Source organism: Primulina eburnea, chromosome 5 (genome assembly GCF_022965805.1).
Source record: "Primulina eburnea isolate SZY01 chromosome 5, ASM2296580v1, whole genome shotgun sequence".
NCBI classification, from domain to species: domain Eukaryota; kingdom Viridiplantae; phylum Streptophyta; class Magnoliopsida; order Lamiales; family Gesneriaceae; genus Primulina; species Primulina eburnea.
The window spans coordinates 26784516-26804120 of record NC_133105.1 but is presented as its reverse complement, the minus strand read 5'-3'; the positions used below and the strand labels follow the sequence as shown (position 1 = coordinate 26804120).

The 19605-nt window shown below is 38.3% G+C and overlaps 3 protein-coding genes across 3 annotated transcripts; 1 reads left to right on the top strand and 2 right to left on the bottom strand.

Annotated features, from left to right (window-relative positions):
- Positions 1-8172: 8172 nt before the first annotated feature.
- Positions 8173-8772, bottom strand: LOC140831468 (secreted RxLR effector protein 161-like). Its single transcript, XM_073195222.1, has one exon. The coding sequence runs from the start codon at positions 8770-8772 to the stop codon at positions 8173-8175; it is 600 nt and encodes a 199-aa protein (XP_073051323.1).
- Positions 8773-11912: 3140 nt separating this feature from the next.
- On the bottom strand, positions 11913-13099 carry LOC140831467 (uncharacterized). The gene is made up of 2 exons (XM_073195221.1): positions 12622-13099; positions 11913-12454 (listed from the first exon to the last, which is right to left on the bottom strand). The coding sequence occupies exons 1-2, from the start codon at positions 13097-13099 to the stop codon at positions 11913-11915; spliced, it is 1020 nt and encodes a 339-aa protein (XP_073051322.1).
- A 3243-nt stretch (positions 13100-16342) lies between these two features.
- Positions 16343-18820, top strand: LOC140831466 (uncharacterized). Its single transcript, XM_073195220.1, has 6 exons — positions 16343-16576; positions 16960-17262; positions 17382-17482; positions 17743-18086; positions 18340-18756; positions 18810-18820. Exons 1-6 carry the CDS (start codon positions 16343-16345, stop codon positions 18818-18820), a joined length of 1410 nt encoding a protein of 469 aa, XP_073051321.1.
- Positions 18821-19605: the final 785 nt, after the last annotated feature.

Genomic DNA, 19605 nt, shown 5'->3' with positions numbered 1-19605 from the left:
ACATCAATACGTATACAATATAATCATAAAAGAATAGTACCTGCCATATATTCTGGGTCTGTTTTTTCAGTCATTATCACCAATGACTCTGCCCTCTAAAATCTTCGAGAACCCTTCTGGGGACAAACCTTAGCAAAGTGTCCCGTTTGTTTACAAACGTTGCATTTACCAAGCACTCCTTGACATTGTTTTGTGGAATGTCGCCCTCCACACGTCTTACAATACACTCCGGTATAGCTCGGACTAGGACTGCTAGAACTAGAGGAATCACTTCCTAACTTCTTGAACTGTTTCTTTTGAATCTTCAATGGTTCTTTCTTCCTATCACTGCTGCTGCCAATCTCAACTCTAGAAGGCAGTTGCTGTGGATTTGATGTCGGAAGATCATACGAGACTCCCTGTTGTCCTATCAGAACCGTTTCTGCTCTTTTGGCCCTGTTCAAGGTATCAGCAAAACTACTCGATTGCTTCACATTCACCAATGTACGTATTTCTGGATTTAATCCCTGAATGAACTGACTAGATATAGCATAATCGTTTCTAGCCATGAGAGGGGCAAAACGTAACAAGGTGAAGAATTGTGCCAAATACTCATCGATACTCATCTGTCCTTGTCTTAGGTTCGTGAACTCTGCACTTCTGTCCTCTCTATATGATACGGGGAAAAATCTTTGATAAAATTCAACCTTGAAAATGTTCCACGAAATCACTGAACGATTCTGTTCTAGAGCTCCTTTGGTTAGTAACCACCATCTTCTTGCAGTCTCGTGTAACTGGTTCTCAATAAGCCTAATTCTACACTCATCTGTGAAATCTAGGAATTCAAATAACATTTCTGTCTCTTCAAGCCACTTCTCACAATCTGCTGACGTCTCATTTCCCTTCAGAACCGGCGGCTGAAACGACTGGAACCGCCGTACCTGTGTTTCCATCTGAATTTCTGACACGTCTATCTGAGGTTCTAACCTACCTGTCTGATCACATGAAGTACTGCCTCTTTCTGGAATTCTTCTGGGCGGTACATCTGATTACCAAACACAATAGTAATCTAGTACTACAAATCTGTACCAATCTTTCTCTGATCATGATCATCTTACTGCTGATCATGAATCTGATCTGATTCATACTTAAGAATACATAATACCAATTCCAATCACATACTCAGGTAAACATGTATCTTAAAACAGTAACACATAGTCTCATGCCAGCACTTAATGTCAATCAACATTAAATCAATCTCATGCTAGCACACACATGCAAGGAAAGAAAATTCATCTACCCCGCTCATTCTCTTCTATCTCAATCTAACTCCGTCTAAAGGATCTATCAGTTCTGACTATCTTAATCTAAAGGATCTCTCGCTAAAGGATCTATCGCTAAAGGATCTATCGCTCTGATACCACCTGTTGTGGGGACCCGGACGCTAATCATGTTCTTAATCATCTTTTTGGGATTTAATTATCAATTAAGATAAAACAGGGTCTAAAAATTTTCTTTTTAAATTATATAACTGCGGAAGGTAATGGAATCTAAATACTATACATGTCTGTATATAAAATACAATTCAGTATAAAAAAATACAATAATGTACAACATTCTAATCTAAGGTTCACTACTAAAATTCTAGTAGTAAAATCCAATCTACTGTAAGTCCGGAATCACCACGCTAAACTCGTCTTCTCTCATCATCTTCGTGACCCCGATCCTGCCTCCCCTGATGTCATGCACACATACAAACAAGACACCAGCCGGATAACTCCGGTGAGAATAAATCCCAGTATAAAACATGGTAAGCATGTATATAAATAAACTAATTCATAAAACATGCGATCCTGTATAAACACAATATATTTCATAATCTATGAAATTAAGCATGCAACTCAAATCAGATAAACATGCATATAAACAATCTAAATCATAAAAACATGCTAGCACAACTGAAAGAAATAACGATGGGTCCCATGATCTAGGAGCCACATCCATATAAGCATGAAGTCCTAATCAAATCATGTCTAGACTTGACTCGATCTATCACTCTAGGGATCCCGGGGTGAATAAGACGATCTATCACCTACCCTACCACTCGGGGTGATTGTACGTCTTATTCCTAGACTTCGGTCTGATCTGTATCCACATCTACAATAGGAGAGGTGATCTTCTCCTAAGCTGTGATATCACCGAACGTCTAGCAGTCTGGCTGATCTCCAAACTGTCCTATCTTAAATGCATGAATACAATCAGTAAACAAAGCATAATCATATAAATCATAAACAAGAATATAGTATGTGATTTATTTGGCAACTCAAGTGGTGATCTCAATTGAGTTGTTTCTTCCCGAATATCACATGAATCATACCTTTGTCGTCCCCGTCTGAGGAAGACGAAGTCTCGAAGTTCAGTCTGTCCATATCCGATCTGAAATGACAATATAAATACACTGTATCAATGTGTAACTCAAAACACAATCTGTTCTGATCAATACTCAATTCAGTATACAATCTGATCAATGTCTGAACAAGATACAATCTGAGTCATATCAATAATATCCCAATCTAATCGACATCATATCTGAATCTGATCAATCTAAATCAACTGATTTTTAAACGGCATAACAACACAGTCTCGATACCCCGTCAGTCTAAACATCATAAATATAATATCAGACTTCATAATCAATAACAATACTAATCAAAATCTCAATAACAATACAACTTTGATATGAAATCTCAGTCAAATCAACTCTGAAAAACATAACAATTACAGAAACAGTCTGTTCTTTAATCTGTCTTCAATTCTACATTGTCTACGGTAGTAGAAACACCATATCTGAATCACATGCAATTCTAGCAACATCGTATTCTCAAAACATCTCAAAACGTAATAAAACTTACGTCCTTGTGTAGCTCGTGTCGAGAGGAACACAATACTGCGTTCGGATTTGAATTCTGATAGACGAATATTTCACAATCGCAAGTCTAAAAGGCGTAAGGATTTTTCTCTCAAAAATCTCGTCCCTTTTCTGAATTTCTGATGAATTACGTGTAAATCAGTTATATATATATTGCATGCAAACTCTGAAACGTGGCATCATTTTTCAGCAACCACGCATGACCGTGGGTGCGGTAGTGCAAGGAGCGCGGGTGCGCTCATGCAATGTCTATCCTTTCTTTTTCCCGAAAGCTTAGACCGCGGGTGCGGTGTTATCATTACCGCGGGTGCGGTGTCTTGACCGCAGGTGCGGTGTTATCATTACCGCGGGTGCGGTGTCTTGACCGCAGGTGCGGTGTATGCAAGACCGCGGGTGCGGTCTTGCTTCGCCCAAAATCCCTACCCTACTGGACTTACACCGCGGGTGCGGTGTCTCCCAGACCGCGGGTGCAGTCCTGCATTTTCTAAAAATCCACATTTTTAATCCTTGTAACATCTCATAATCTTATCTGATTAATTCTACAAGTCTTGGGCATTACATTAATCTTGTCTGATCAATTCTACGACAATTCTTGGGCATTACACACACATACATCTCTCGCACAAATGCTAAAAAATTCGCTGAAGAAATTCATAGCTTTGTCAAGTGTTTTCATAGTTTTTATTCTAGATTTCAGTAGTTCGAGTCATTTTCTTTCGGATTTCAACAATGTTATTTCGTTATATGTTGATATTTTGTAAATTCTTATATTTTATTGAAAAATTTAAATCATATTAGGAGTTTATCTATCAATTTACAATAGTTTTCTTTCGTTATCATTTTTAGACAAATTGATGCATTTTTCACATAGCATGCCCGCATAACAGAAATATTGTGCAAAAAATTATATATTTGTGACTTAATTCGGTAACAATGCATTTATATTTCTTTGCTATTGAAATATTTTACTTATTAGTGTTGTGTATCACAAAAGAGCGTGTGTTTATTGAAAGGGTTGGTGCGCATAACCATACAAAAAGTAAATAGATTAAAGCTAGTTTATCAGAATTCGGTGTTAAGCACGGTGTTGTCAACACGTTACACAACACGGCAGCGGAAAATTAAATATTAAACGTATAGATAGAATTTTTAAGAAATGAACACTTAGGTTAAATTATGCACAAGTACTAATACTTGTGCGAAGCCTCACAGCGAAAAATTCACTAGAGAATATGTAAATCGTTTACACCAAAATTAACACTAGTGAGATTAAACAAAACTAAATTCCTTGACAATTCAAGGAATTAAATTGTATCAAAAAATTCAAAGTAAATACTAGATGCAACACGTATTATTCAAACACAAAACCATAAAACACCCTTCGATCAAACACTCTGCGTCAGTGTTGTTCTTGGATGTTGGCAACACCAATCAGCAACACGGTCACGTATTCGATGTAATCACTCCAGCTTCTTATGTAAATCTTCATGACTGAATTCACTCCAGCAAAGCTTCAGTGGACGTGCGTTGTCCTTTTCTCTCCTTCGCACACACTTTCAATCTTTGTCCCACTTTTTTGTATAGAGTAATTCTTTGAGCTAATATCTTCAAGGATACTTCCACCTACAAATAAGGAAACTAGAGTTTTATAGGAATCAAAATCTATTACCTTATATCTTATAGATAATTTTGAAACTTAAGTAAATAATTCCTAATAATAGGATTCAACAAATCTATCAAATTTAGTATAGAAGTGCAAAATCGAAAACTCAATCTTAATTAAACTAGGAATCAAATACTCCTTTCAATCTCCCCCTTTTTGCATTTCTGGACAAAATTTCCAAAAATGACGGACATGGCCCGAAGCTCGTTACTCCTCCTGAAATATGAAGCTAGTAACTCCCCATGAAATTGTAAAGTGTATCTCCCCTCGAATATGACATGTTAGTTTACTTACAACACACACCAAAATATATTTGCACGAGGACAAGGTTTAATGAGGAGTTCATTACTTCAATAGCATGTACAAAAACAGAAGGGCATTAGTAAAATAGACACACATCAAAACAGATAGATATGAAAGAAACAAAAACAAAACGGCTCGTCCTCATCAGTGTCTTCCGTATCATCTCGAGTTGAAGGACCAGATTCAGTTTCTTGTCTCATCTCCCCCTTTTTGACCAGAATGTACACCCACATCGAGGAGCAGTCGATAATCCGCAATCAAATTCTCATAATATGCGATCGTGGCATTGGATTGGGTTACATGCGTGTTGGCATAGGCAATGGTGTCACGAGCCTGTTGAATCTGTTGAAGACCGAAGGCGATTTGGGCATGGACCTCGGGAACCATCAATACGATATAGTCTTCAGATGCAGAGTGGGATGAAGTGGCAGTGTTGCCAATACCAGGTGCAACACCAGGGGCAACACCGGTAGTGGTCGGAGGAATAGATGAGGGAGCAGTGTGGGTAGTATGTGGTCTAGCACCCGTTGCAGACCAAGGAAGGTCAACTACACTGTTCCCTTTAAGATACGTTGATGCAATTTTCAATGGTTCTCCGATATCGATCAACTGATCCTCAGCATCAGATACGAAGCCTTGGGATTCCATAATACTAAAAATCAAGGAGGGAAATGTGAGCTTCGTCGATTTCAATCCACCTCTGCAAATTGTAGAACAATATTGAAGACCAGCTGTCCAAAATTGAAGTTGAGCCCTGTTCCAATGGTAAAGAGAGTAACTGCTTGTTGTCTAGTGAACACAGTAGTGTTTGAGGAGGGCGTCCAATTTAGAATAGCAGTTTTGTGGAGGACTGAGTAAAATGAGGTCAGATTGGCTGCAGCAAGGCTTTTGGGGAGACTCGGAATTCAGTGATGATGCCCCCAGTGAGTTCATATGTAACCTCGTCAATGTGCGGGAGGGGATCCTCGCTGTTAAGAGTAGGAGTGTTGTAGAACTCGTTTATGGTGTTAGGAGAGAAATCATAGATGTTGTCTCGGACAAACATCCTGCCAAACTTTGCAGATCTCCCATCACCAACACTTGAGACCAGGTTGGAGTAGAATTCCAGGATTGGTCTGCGCGGATAGGGAATAACTGAATTGACAGTTGAACTTAATCAGCGGGATTGAAGAAAAGGCTGTTAGGTTATATTTCCCATATGCTTCGAATTTGATGTTGCGTTCTTCGATAAACTCTCGGTGAGCATACAGGTACCATTGAGCCACAGCCGCCTCAGTATAAAACTTAGAGGAAAAAGAGGTGGCAAGGTTGTAGTCATCTAAATCAGTGTTGGCAGCACCAGGCTCAACATCGGGCTCAATACTTTCAATATTTTCCTCAGTCCTAACTGCTTGAACAGATTCATCTTCATATTCTTCGGCTTCAGTCTCGGATTCAGATAGGCTTTTCTCAAGACTCTCCGGTTGAGTATCGACACATTTATCCACAGACTCTTGTTGCCTTTTTGATTCATGCAAGCTGTTAAGAAATTCTGCCAGAGATTGTTCTTCATCATAAGAAAAGCTTACCTCAGGAGGTTGTTATGTAGAGTGCGCAGGTGGAGTAGCAGAAGTAGCGGTGGAAGCAGATGCCTTTTTTGAAGGAGTAGGCCACTTTCGGGCAATAAGCTCAAAGTTTTCATCATTGGAGTCGTCTCCTGATGAAAATCTGGATCCAGAGTGAAATAGGTGGCCATGCGTGGCTTCTTGGGTTGGTCGAAATTAGGGCTATAACCTGCTTGTCGTTTTGATCGCCTTTGATAAGTCAGAGGCTGTGAAGGAAAAGCGCGCTGAAAAGCTTCGGTATCCGGAGGATTGTCTGCATCCCAGGGATTCCCCGATTCTCCAGGAGCAATTGCTTCCAATGGTACAGGTTCTGGGGCAACAGCCACAATCTGCAATGGATTCTCAAGAGTGCTCTCAAGAGGCAGTGTTGTTGGTGGTGTTGTTTCTGGAGGAGGAACACTGTGACTAGTCGCCATTTCACTGCGAATATCCTGAGGATCAAATGAATTATCAGCCATGTGATAAGATAGACAAGCGAATCGCGAATAACTCATGGAGAAAAGAAGAGATAACGGTGCGTTATTCCAGAAATTCAGAGAAGACTAACAAAAGTAAATTACAAGTTTAATTGACAGAGGTAAATATAACCTTAAACCCTAACGGTAACATTTTCAACTAGAACGACGTGAAGTAAACGGTAAAATGATTACAGATTAGCCGTTCTACCTCAATGGTAACTTTTTGAAATATTTCCCCCGACTTATTACTCCTTAATCAAACGGTACCAAAAGTTTGGGTAGGCATTAAATTTTACTCCTTAATCAAATGGTACCAAAAGTTTGGGTAGGCATTAAAACATTTCCAAAGATGATCCAAAACAAACCTACTTCGATTACACCCCATACACATGAGAAGTCACTTTTCTTCAAAAAAAACTTAAAGAATTTCATCAACTGATGTAAGTTAGGACCTGATAACCTGCTGATCTTGACGAATCCACAAAACATAAATGCATGTCGTAGTGATGCCTTAATTTAGATGAAAAGATAAAGTGTCAGGCAATCTGAAATTAGTATTGTGTTGGTACTCAGTGTTGACAACACGGAAGTGCAACACCATTAACATGCGCAACAATCCTTCAAAAAATTGTTTTAGACATGGTAGCTCCCACTCTAGAAGAACGGTCTTCACAGGACTCTTCTAGGTAGCTTTTTCCATTTCTTTGTTTGTCTTTTTAGAAGTGGTAGCTCCCACACTAGAAGAACGGTCTTCGATGGACTCTTCTAGGTAGCTTTTTCCATTTACTTTTAATACATGAAAGATTTTGTTCCTCTTTTCTGTTTTTCACCTGATAAGCGATTTAAAGGGACGCAGCTTACTTCATTAGCATTGGATATATCCAAGAGATTCTTGAATTTTTCACAACAGTTTTAGGCTGGGTGTAAAATACTCACTTAGCATAGAAGGACTGTACACTGTCAGGGTGCACACTTGAGAGATTTGTCAACACGATGTATAAAACACAATGAAAAGGATAAATTATGAATATGCAGAATGTCTAATATCCTATTAATGGTCATGCATAAATTGGTGTTGGCACCGGTGTTGTCAGCACCAATGAAAACACCGTAAAAATAATTAATGTACACACATGCGGAGAGACTTCCGAAGGTTAGAAAATCTCTCAAAGTCCAAAGGTTTTGTGAAATATCAGCTAGCTGGTTTTCAGTTCTAACAAATTCCAGTCGAATTATTCATATCTCAACCAAATCTTGAATAAAGTGATGTCTTATGTCTATGTGTTTTGTTCGAGAGTGTTGAACATGATTTTTAGAGATGTCTATAGCACTGGAATTGTCACAATGCACAATCATTGTGTCACTATGAAAGCCATAGTCTTCAATCATTTGATTCATCCAGACTAATTGAGAGCAACAACTAGCAGTTGCCACATATTCAGATTCAGCAGTGGATAGTGATATGCAGTTTTGTTTCTTACTATACCATGATACAAGATTATTTCCTAGATAAAAACACCGACAAGATGTGCTTTTCCTATCGTCTAGATCACCGGCACAGTCAGCATCAGAAAATCCTACTATATTTGTGTTAGTGTCTCGAGTGTACCACTGACCTAATTTCAGCGTACCAGAAATGTATCTAAGTATACGTTTCACAGCCTTTATGTGTGACAATTTCAGATTAGCTTGGTACCTAGCACATAAACACACAATGAACATGTTATCGGGGTGAGTAGCAGTCAAGTACAAAAGGCTCCCAATGATGCTGCGATACATGGTGTTGTCAACACCTTCGCCAACACCATCTGTGGACACTTTATCACTAGACCCCATAGGTGTTTTCATGTGTTTTGAGTCGTCGGTAGAGAATTTTTTAATCAAATTTTTTGCATAATTGGATTGACATACAAAAATACAATCACGCAGTTGCTTAACTTGTAATCCAAGAAAGAACTTTAATTCTCCTACCATACTCATTTCGAATTGAGATGACATGCAATCAACAAAGTTGTCAACAAGCTTATGTGATGAACCTCCGAAGATAATATCATCCACATACACTTGACATATCAGAACATCATGATGCACTTTTTGAAAAAAAAGGTTTTATCAACCTCACCTCGTTTGAAGCCTAAATTTATCAGGTATTCTGCCAACCTGTCATACCATGCACATGGAGCCTGTTTCAGTCCATAGGGAGCCTTGTTCAGTTTGTGGTCCGAGTGATGAGGATCTTCAAATCCTTTGGGTTGACTAACATAAGTTTCCTCATTCAGAATTCCATTCAAAAATGCACTTTTTACATCCATTTGATACAATTTAATATGCATGTGACATGCAACAGCAAGTAACAATTTGACAGACTCAATTCTGGCTACAGAAGCGAAGGTTTCATCAAAATCCACCCCCTCAACCTGTGTATACCCTTGAGCTACCAATCTAGCCTTGTTACGAAAAATGTTACCAGATTCATCAGTTTTTTTTTACAGATCCATTTTGTCCCAATAACATTGACATTCAAAGGTCGAGGCACTAAATCCCAAACTTCATTGCGTAAAAATTGTCCGAGTTCATCATGCATAGTATTGACCCAGAATTCATCTTTTAATGCATCAGAAATATTTTTGGGTTTAATTTAGACATGAAACAAGAGTGACTTACCTGGGAGAATGAGGAAGTTATACATACCAGCCCAATCATCTTTCGATAGTCAACCTTCTCCTTTTCCTTGTTTTCACATCTTCATTTACTTCACCAATGATTTGTAATGATGGATGATTCTTCTGGATTTTGCTGGGAATATCTTTTCCATTGTTGATTATTTCATCATCATCAATCTCTTCATTTTCCATGACTTCAGTTCTGCTGGGGGGCGGTGTTGTTTCCCTGGTCCCAACAACAGTCTCAACACCAGTACTGGTCATTGGCTCTGCAATTTCCAGTAGTCCTTCGGTATCATCCTACTTCAATTTTCCTGTTAGATCTGCAAGATCTTCAAAAACAACATTAATAGATTCAATGGTTGTTCGTGTTCTCAAGTTAAATACGCGATAAGCCCGACTGTTCATTGAATATCCGAGAAATAAGCACTTATCACTTTTGGAGTCGAATTTTGCAAGATGTTCTCAGTCATTTAGAACGTGGCAAACACATCCGAAAACATGAAAGTATTTGAGGGTTGGTTTTCTCCCCATGAGGATTTCATAGGAGGTCATGGTGGAACCACTCCTTAGAAACACGTGATTGGAAATGTGACAGGCTGTGTTCAAGGATTCGGCCCAAAACCTTTTGACACATTTTTTGATCTTAGCATGACTCGTGCCATTTCTTGAAGAGTTAGATTCTTCCTTTAGGCTATTCCATTTTGTTGCGGAGTTTTAGGAGAAGAAAATTCATGAGAAATTCCTTTCTTTTCGCATAGGGAAGTGAAACGAGAATTTTCAAACTCCTTGCCATGATCAGTCCGAATTTTAACTACCCTCACATCATGCAAATTAGTTATTCTAGCATGCAGTTTTTTGAAAACATCAAAAGTATATGATTTTTCTTTTATAAAGCTTACCCAAGTGAAACGAGAAAAATCATCAATACAAACAAGTGAGTATTTCTTACCTCCCAGGCTTTCAACATCCATTGGACCCATTAGATCCATGTTAAAAAGTTCAAGACACCGTGTTGTCCCAAAATGTTGCAACACGGGGTGTGCAACACTGGTTTGTTTACCTTTCTGACACGGTCCACAGACATAAGAGTTATCTGAGCTTAAATTTGACATACCTCTCACAGCATCAAACTTACACAGATTCTTCAGAGTCTTGAAGCTCACATGTCCCAATTTTTGATGCCATAGGTCCAAATCACTCACCTTGACACTTCGGCACCCATCGCCTTCTCCCACTAGATAGCAATTGTCAGCAGACCGAGTACCTGACGTTACGCAAACATTTGCATAATTAAGAACTTCACAGTTATTTTTGTTGAACTTAATATGTAAATCATCATCACAAAGTTGACTTATGCTTATTAAATTCGAATTAAGTCCTTCAACATGTAGAACGTTGTGAAGTTCAAGAAGACCATCAACATTCAGTGTTCCTTTGTCAACTATTCTTCCTTTGGCACCACCACCATAGGTTACACGCCCACTTTTTACTTCAATGTAATCCGTGAGGTGTTCTTTAGATCCAGTCATGTGGCGTGAACACCCACTGTCAAAGTACCATGTACCTGCAATGTTAGTTTTTAAAAAAATATAAATGACATTGCATCAAATCACAGTTTTGGGTACCCATATTTTCCTTGTGGAAGATTTCTTGACTGCGGTGTTGTGCTTGCTCTTGGACAACACTTTGTGCAATACCTGCTTTGAGTGCCAACTCAGTTTGTAGCAGAAGGGTTTGATGTGCCCAGACTTATAACAGCAATGACAGATGAAACAACGCTTTCTTTTTTAGTTTCAGGGGCTGATATTGTCTTCTCGACTTGAGGCTTCTTGGGTGGAAGAAGAAACTTTGAAGGCGAGCAGGTTGAACTAGGTGTTTTCAGCTTTGAGTTTGATTCAATTTTCATGGGTGGATTTAGAATTGATGGGTCATTGGGGTCTTCTACACCCTTCACAAATACTGTAGTCTTTGAACCAGCTTTGGACGACTCACCGTGTTCATAAGTACTTTCGATATAACCAAGACCAGTCTTTCCATCCTTTCCCATGTTTAGCATTGTGTCAAGTTTAGATGAGCTTGAATTGAATTTAGTGAGAGTCTTTGATGCCTTATCAAGCTCGTCTTTAACTCGAAATAGTTCTAAATCCTTCTTACTCAGCAAAACTTCAAGCCGAGTTAAACTACTCTTTAAATCAATGTTTTCTTTTGAAAGTATTGAATTTGACTCATTCCTCTTGAGCCAATCACCATATAGTTCTTCGTACATCATCTGTACGATCTCAATAGTGAGTTCTTCCTCGTAAGTGTTCTCTATTGATTTGACATTGAGGCACATTGATTTTGATATGGTATTGCGGCGAGGTGTTGCGACTCAAAAGGATTGACCTGCAGTTTATAGATGTCTTTCTGAATGGCAGAGAGGGAGGTGCAATCATCTCCTTCCTTCAAGTCACATTCTTCATCTGTATCATCGTCACTCAAGGAGACTGCCATATTTTTATTTCTGCGAAGTTGATTTGCACACTCATTTGCATAGTGCCCAAATCCAGAGCATTCTCGACATTGGACAGAATCAAGTTTCGTTGCTTCTGGTCGACCTGATGAATTGGTTTTGAATCTGGAATTTACTTGATTTGGTGCTGTTGTTTTATTTCTTTCAAAAGGGATAGATTGTGGTCTTGGTGTTGATCCAGTTTTCTTCTTGTCTCTCATTCTTTTTAGGTAGTCACCAAACTTCTTTGTGATCAAGGAGATTGATTCATCACCAAGATCAGAATCCTTCGCCTCTTGAATTAGGCTATTCACTGAGTCATCAGTAGATTCTAAAGCAACAGTCTTTCCAGCATTTTTTTCTGCAGATCTAGATTCATCTCAAAAGTTCTGAGAGAACTTATCTGGTCCTCCATATTAAGTGTAGAGGTGTCCCTGGATTCATCGATGGCCCATATTTTGATATTAAAGAGTTCAAGAAGGGATCTCAGTACCTTGCTAACCAATCTTTCGTTTGACATAGGATCACCGAGACTAAAGGACTTATTTGCAATGTCACGCAATCTTCGATCATAGTCCACAATAGTCTCGTTTTCCTCAATCCTTAAGTTCTCGAATTTTGAGGTTAACATTTTGAGTTTGGTTCTTCGAACACTTTCTGACCCTTCACAGTGCTTTTGAAGAATGTCCCAAGCTTCCTTGGTAGAGATGCAGTTAGTTATGAGACTAAACATATTGATATCAACAGATGTGAAGATAGCATTGACTGCCTTCGAATTGAAGTTCGAGGTTTGGACTTCATCATTGGACCAAGTACTTTCTGGTTTACTTCTACTATCACCATCATCATCAACTGTCCTAGGTGGAGACCATCCGTCTAAGACAAGTTGCCACGCCCTTTCTTCGATAGATTTAATTAACATCCTCATCTTGACTTTCCAGAGGGCATAGTTTGAACCATCCAGAACTGGTGGTCTGAACGCAGTGCTTGATGCTAGTGAATCCATCAGGTTATTAGTATAGTTCCTATACGAACAGCAGAATGTCAGAATCAATCACTTAGTGTATCAAGTGTTGGCTCTGATACCACTTGAAAGGGTTGGTGCACATAACCGTACAGAAAGTAAATAGATTAAAGCTAGTTTATCAGAATTCGTTGTTGAGCACGGTTGTAATATCCCAACCTTTCATCTTTCTATTTTCAATGATGTTACTCTATGATTTGGTGTTATGGATATATGGTTAAGTTATTATTGATCATGGTTATTGTTAAGGTTTATGAGTTTAGTTGATGGAAAGGTTGGTATTTCATGTTATAGCATCAATATGGTTATTGCATTGTATTCATGGTTATTTATTGTATGGTTTTGGTATGGTTAAGTAGATGGTTGTGTATTTGAGGAGTTGTTGTTGTTGTCATGGAGGTATAATGTTGGGAGTTGGATTGATGGTTTGAGCCAAATAGGCAATTGGGGTGCAGAAACGATATGAAAATTTTGGTATCTGTTACGGTTTTTAGCATAATGAATGGAATATTGATCCAAATGACATGAGGCCAATTACATTAGAAAGCTAAGATCCAAGGCTAAAACTTTCTTGTTTTGAGTTTGGTTCAAAGAGTTGAGGAAAATGAGTCAAAAGTGGCCCGAAGTGCGTTATGTATATCGTCGTTCCTGCACTGACACATTTTGGTAGAATGGGCATAATGTTTTACTCAGACCTTCAAATGACCTGAAATTTGTGGAGATTCAAGAAATGACATAGGGCTACAACTTTCATGTTTACAACTTTGGCTAATTCGGAAGAACAATTGCAGTTTCGGCCCCTGGCAGTAGGTACACGGACACCTACACGGACCCCTACACGGGGTCCGGGTCTTGCCATGAAAAATGAGTGATTTCCCGAGGGTACACGGACCTTTACACGGAGGGGGGGCACGGGGTCCGAGTATTTGGCGTAGAAAACACATTTTTAAGAGTTTCTAAGCCAATAAGTTAGTCATTTCTCTTATTTCTCTTCCATGCATCGACTTGGGGGGTTAGGGTTCTTCATTTCTTCTCTTAATTCCTTTCTTTCCAAGGTTTAAATCTTCAAGTTGGAGGTGTGATCTTCATAACCTCAAGAGCAAGTAATCAAGGTAAGGGAATTTATCTTTTGGGTATTTGGTTGAAGTGAAGGGAATGGTGGTTTAGGCTTGAATGATAGTTCATAGGTTGAAAATGTGAAGTTAAAGGTATAATCTTGATCTTATGTTGTAGGATCAACTACCAAGAAGCTATAACAACAAGTTCTATTGGTTGTAAGTGAGATTTTTCCTTGAATGCATCTCATCGCCTATATGTATTATGAATGATGTTGTTATTGTTCCTAGCTCCTTTAATCCATTGATTATATACTTGTTATGTAATGGTTCATTGATTGTAAGAAAAGGAAAGGAATTTTGATGTCAATTGCTAAGTAAGGAGCTAGTTCTAATTCATGAACACCACATGTTTGATACAATGATTCAATAGTTCTTTTTATGGCTTGATAGTTATATGTTAGTGGTGGTGCTTTTAGCACTTCTAAACTCGCATAACGGAAGTTGATTAACATTTAACATGTACAGTGACTGATTTTGACTGAAATATACATGTATACCATCGATGGATGACTTATCAATGCCATACAAGGAAAATGAAAGAAAATGGTTAATAGAATGCCATCTTATAATTGTTATCTATATATTCCATTGAACGATGTCATTTCCTATGGTTCTATTGTAATGATTCCTTTCATTCCACTATTGTATATGTAATTGTTATTGAAAGTTCCGCTTATTGAGTTTTGTAAACTTATTCCAGTTATGTCATGTGATGCATATAAAAAGGAATAGCGATGAAAGTGTCGAGGCATGGAAGGTGCATGTGCCAAAGCTTGGAGAAGGATGTTTTGATAAAATGTGGCAATTATAAATGATTTTGAGTATTGTACTTTGGTTCATGTTTTGAACAAGAAAATGTTGTCTTAACTTTTGTCTAACACTTGGTATTTATGGAGATGGGATCTATGTGTATTTTGGAAAGATTGATTGTGGTAATATTTATTTTGTTTGCTTGGGAATATTTGGTAAGATTATATTTATGGGTAAACTTTGCCAAAATTTTATTATTTATTATTTTTCTCCAAATCTTTTATAAGGCTTCCACATTATTGGAATTTTTTTTGTTTATTGTCATGGGGTAATGGTGTTACATTTAGTGGTATCAGAGCAACGTTTTTCGGACCAATGATTTGGCACATGTCTTCCTATGCTTGTGACACTTCGGTATGTATCTTTCTGCATCTTATTGATGTATTGGTATGATTATAAGCTTTACATGTAATATGGTTTGAAAATGATTTTAAATTGAGATGCAATATATGAAAATGCCACCCAAGAGAAAAGCTCATGAAGTACGTCCTAGAAGGAGAGCCGGAGAAGACCGAGACAATACTTCCTCTAATGTAGTTGATGAGTTTGGTAGGCTACTTCATGAGCAAGCTAAAGTGCAAGGGGAACAAATTCAGCAACTTCTCCAATTGCAAACACCGGTTCAAGGTAGAGGCCAAGGTCGTGATCAACGAGTTGTTGAGGGAGCTTATGATAAATTCAAGAAGATGAATCCACCCGAATTTGTAGGGAGTCCGGACCCTTTGATTGCAATAGAGTGGATGAAGGCGGTCGAGGCGATCTTTGATTACCTTAACTTTGATGATAAAGATCGAGTGAGTTGTGCTGTGTTTCTCTTAACCAAGATAGCGAGAATTTGGTGGGAAGCAACCAAGGTAACGATTAATGTTCAGACATTGAAATGGAATGAGTTTAAAGATTTGTTCTATGACAAGTCCTTTCCTAGCGATGTTAAAGCCCGCAAGGTGAAATAATTCTTGGAGCTAAAGCAAGGGACAATGAGCATGAATGATTACATTCTTGGACCCTTTGATGTCTTTTTGTTCCTTTCATTGCAAGCAATGACAAAGATAGAGCCGAGCATTTTATGCGGGGGTTGAGGGCGGAGATTCGAAGAGATGTTCGAATGTCGAATGCTAATTCTTACAAGGAGATTGTTGAGAAAGCCTTGTTGGCCGAATATGATGAGAAAGAGATTGATAAAGAAAGACAATTCAGGAGGCAACAATTTGTCCAAAAGGGTCAAGCTTCAGTTCAAGGAGGAAAAGGAGGACACTAGGAGAAAGGAAAGAAAGAATATCGTGGTAAAGCTCCTGCGATGCCATCTGAATCAGATAAGCCTTTATGCCCTAAATGCCATAAACCACATAAAGGAGAGTGCCTAGTTGGAAGCAACAAATGTTATAGATGTGGAGTAGTTGGGCACATCACGATCAATTGCACTCAATCATCGGGCAAGGGCCGTGTTCAGGGGCGTATTTTCTCTTTGACAAAGGAAGGTGTTAATCCTGATTCATCAATCATTTCAGGTACCATTCTTATTTCAGGCAAGGTAGCTACTACTCTTATTGATACTGGCGCCACACATTCTTTTATATCTGAGCAATTTATGCATTCTTTGGGTCTTGTTCCTATTTGTGAAATTGTCCACTTTTCTATTGTCCTTCCTTCGGGAGATTATATTCATTCTTAAGTGTGATTCGAGCATGCCCTGTTCAAGTAAATGATGAATTGTTGAATGCCGATTTGATTGTCATTCCCATGATTGAGTTTGATGTTATTTTGGGAATGGATTGGTTATCTACTTACAGAGCTGTGATAGATTGTGTAGCCAAGACAGTACGTTTTCCTTCAGGGCATGGTGATAGCAGGGTCTTCACGGGGTCAGGTACTTCGCTTGACCTTTCTTTTATTTCTTGCTTGCAAATGCAACAGATGTTGGTTAAGGGTTGTCATGGGCTTCTAGCATCGGTGGTGGATATAACTAGAGAAGGGAGTGGGAATGTGAGTGACATTGATATTGTGAGCGATTATCTTGATGTCTTTGCGGATGATGTGCCGAGATTGCCACCGGATAGAGAGGTGGAATTTGTTATTGATATTGTACCAGGTACCACACCGATTTCTAAAGCCCCTTATCGAATGGCCCCAACTAAAATGAAAGAGTTGAAGAGTCAATTGCAAGAGTTATTAGATAAGGGCTTTATCAGACCAAGTTCATCTCCATGGGGGGCACCGGTATTATTTGTGAAGAAGAAAGATGGGTCCTTGAGACTTGTATTGACTACAGAGAGATCAACAAAGTAACGATCAAGAACAAATATCCTCTGCCCAGAATTGGTGATCTTTTTGATCAGTTGCAAGGTGCTACTATATTTTCTAAGATTGATTTGCAGTCAGGGTACCATCAATTAAAAGTAAATGAGTATGACATACATAAGACGGCTTTTCGAACCAGGTATGGTAACTACGAGTTTTTGTTTATGTCGTTTGGATTAACTAATGCTCCTTATGTATTTATGGATCTTATGAATCGGGTTTTCAAGCCATATTTGGACAGTTTCGTTATTGTCTTCATTGATGATATTTTAATCTATTCAAAGACTCGAGATCTACATAGGGAGCATTTGAGGATCATGTTACAGCAGTTGAGGGACAACCAGTTATATGCTAAATTGAAGAAGTGTGAATTTTGGCTGGAGCAAGTTGCATTTTTAGGTCATATGTTTCCAAGGAAGGAATTGCTGTGGATCCGGCTAAGATTGAAGAAGTTAAGAAGTGGTCTATTCCTTTGACAGTTGCTGAGGTACGAAGTTTCCTTGGGTTGGCAGGGTACTATCGTCGTTTTATTGCTGATTTCTCTAAAATAGCCTTGCCACTTACTACTCTGACGAGAAAGACAGTTAAGTTTGAAAGGACTAATGAATGTCAGCAAGAATTTCAAGTATTGAAGGACAAATTGACTTCAGCTCCAGTGTTAGCACTTCCTCAGGGAGTTGAAGATTTCGTGGTATATACAGATGCTTCCAAGAAAGGTCTCGGTGCTGTGTTGATGCAGCGAGGCAAAGTTATTGCTTATGCTTCTCGTCAATTGAAGGATTATGAAAAGAACTATCCGACTCATGATCTTGAGTTGGAAGCCAGTGGTATTTGTTTTGAAGATTTGGCGACATTATTTATATGGCGTGAAATGTGAGATTTTCTCAGATCATAAAAGTTTTAAATATCTCTTTACTCAGAAAGAACTGAACATGCGTCAGAGAAGGTGGTTAGAACTTGTGAAGGATTACGATTGCACTATCAGTTACCATCTAGGAAAAGCGAATGTGGTTGCTGATGCATTGAGCCGAAATTCAGGTCTTCAATTGGGTTCTATGATTCAAAAGCCTCTATTGTTGGATTTGCAGAGAAGTGAGATCGTATTGGTTGAGGAAGGTACGATCGCTCGACTTTCAACCTTAGTTATTCGACCGACTTTGATTGACAGAATTAAGCATGAGCAACAGTTGGATACTCTTTTGTTGGAATTGAGAGAAAAGGCAGAGAAGAAGAGGAATTCTGAGTTTGGATTGAACAGTGATGGCATGATTACATTTCAAGGCTGTATTTGTGTTCCTGTTAGTGATGCTATTCGTCGTGATGTTTTGAAGGAAGCTCATACTGCACCTTATTCAGTACATCCTGGTGGCACCAAGATATATCAAGATCTTCGTCGATTGTATTGGTGGCCAGGTATGAATAAAGATATAGCATCAATTATTTCTGAATGCTTGACTTGTCAGCAGGTAAAGATTGAGCACCAACGACCGGCGGGTTTATTGCAATCCTTACCTATACCGCAATGGAAGTGGGAACACATCACTATGGATTTTGTTGTTGGGTTGCCAAGAACTCAGAAGGGCTATAATTCTATTTGGGTGATCATGGATCGATTGACCAAGTCATCACATTTTATCCCTGTCAAGACGACATATTCTGAAACACCCCACTTAACACATTTTAAATACAAATATAATCTGACATCAGTGGAAGCATTTATCTTTAAAATAAAAATAATTATAATGTATATACATTGCAAACATTATCTTACAATACATACAATACATAATCTCAAACATCTAATTCAAATACCAATATTACATATAATAAAACACATGATATTTTTAAAACTTTAAATGTTCAACACACCCCAATAAAATCATTAACATAATCAAATAAAAGTTTTCCATTACAATAGCTATATGACTTCTCCTCCTTGGACAATCTGCTTCAAATCTTTTTATTACCTGCATCACATGACATTAACTGAAATGAGATAAAACTCAGTAAGTAGAGAACTTTACATAACAATTACATATATATATGGCTTGGCTTGAAACATCGCAATGACAATAAATATTAAACAATACCATCTTCAATGACAATAGTGGAAGAATCAATATAGATGGTATATCATAACATGAATTAAAGGAAATGAAACAATAGCTCAATGAACTGTAATCTGTGAATGTTATCTCTGTTAATATATATAAATATATATCGGACTGTGAGAGATAACCATGAAAGGAAATGATAGTCTGT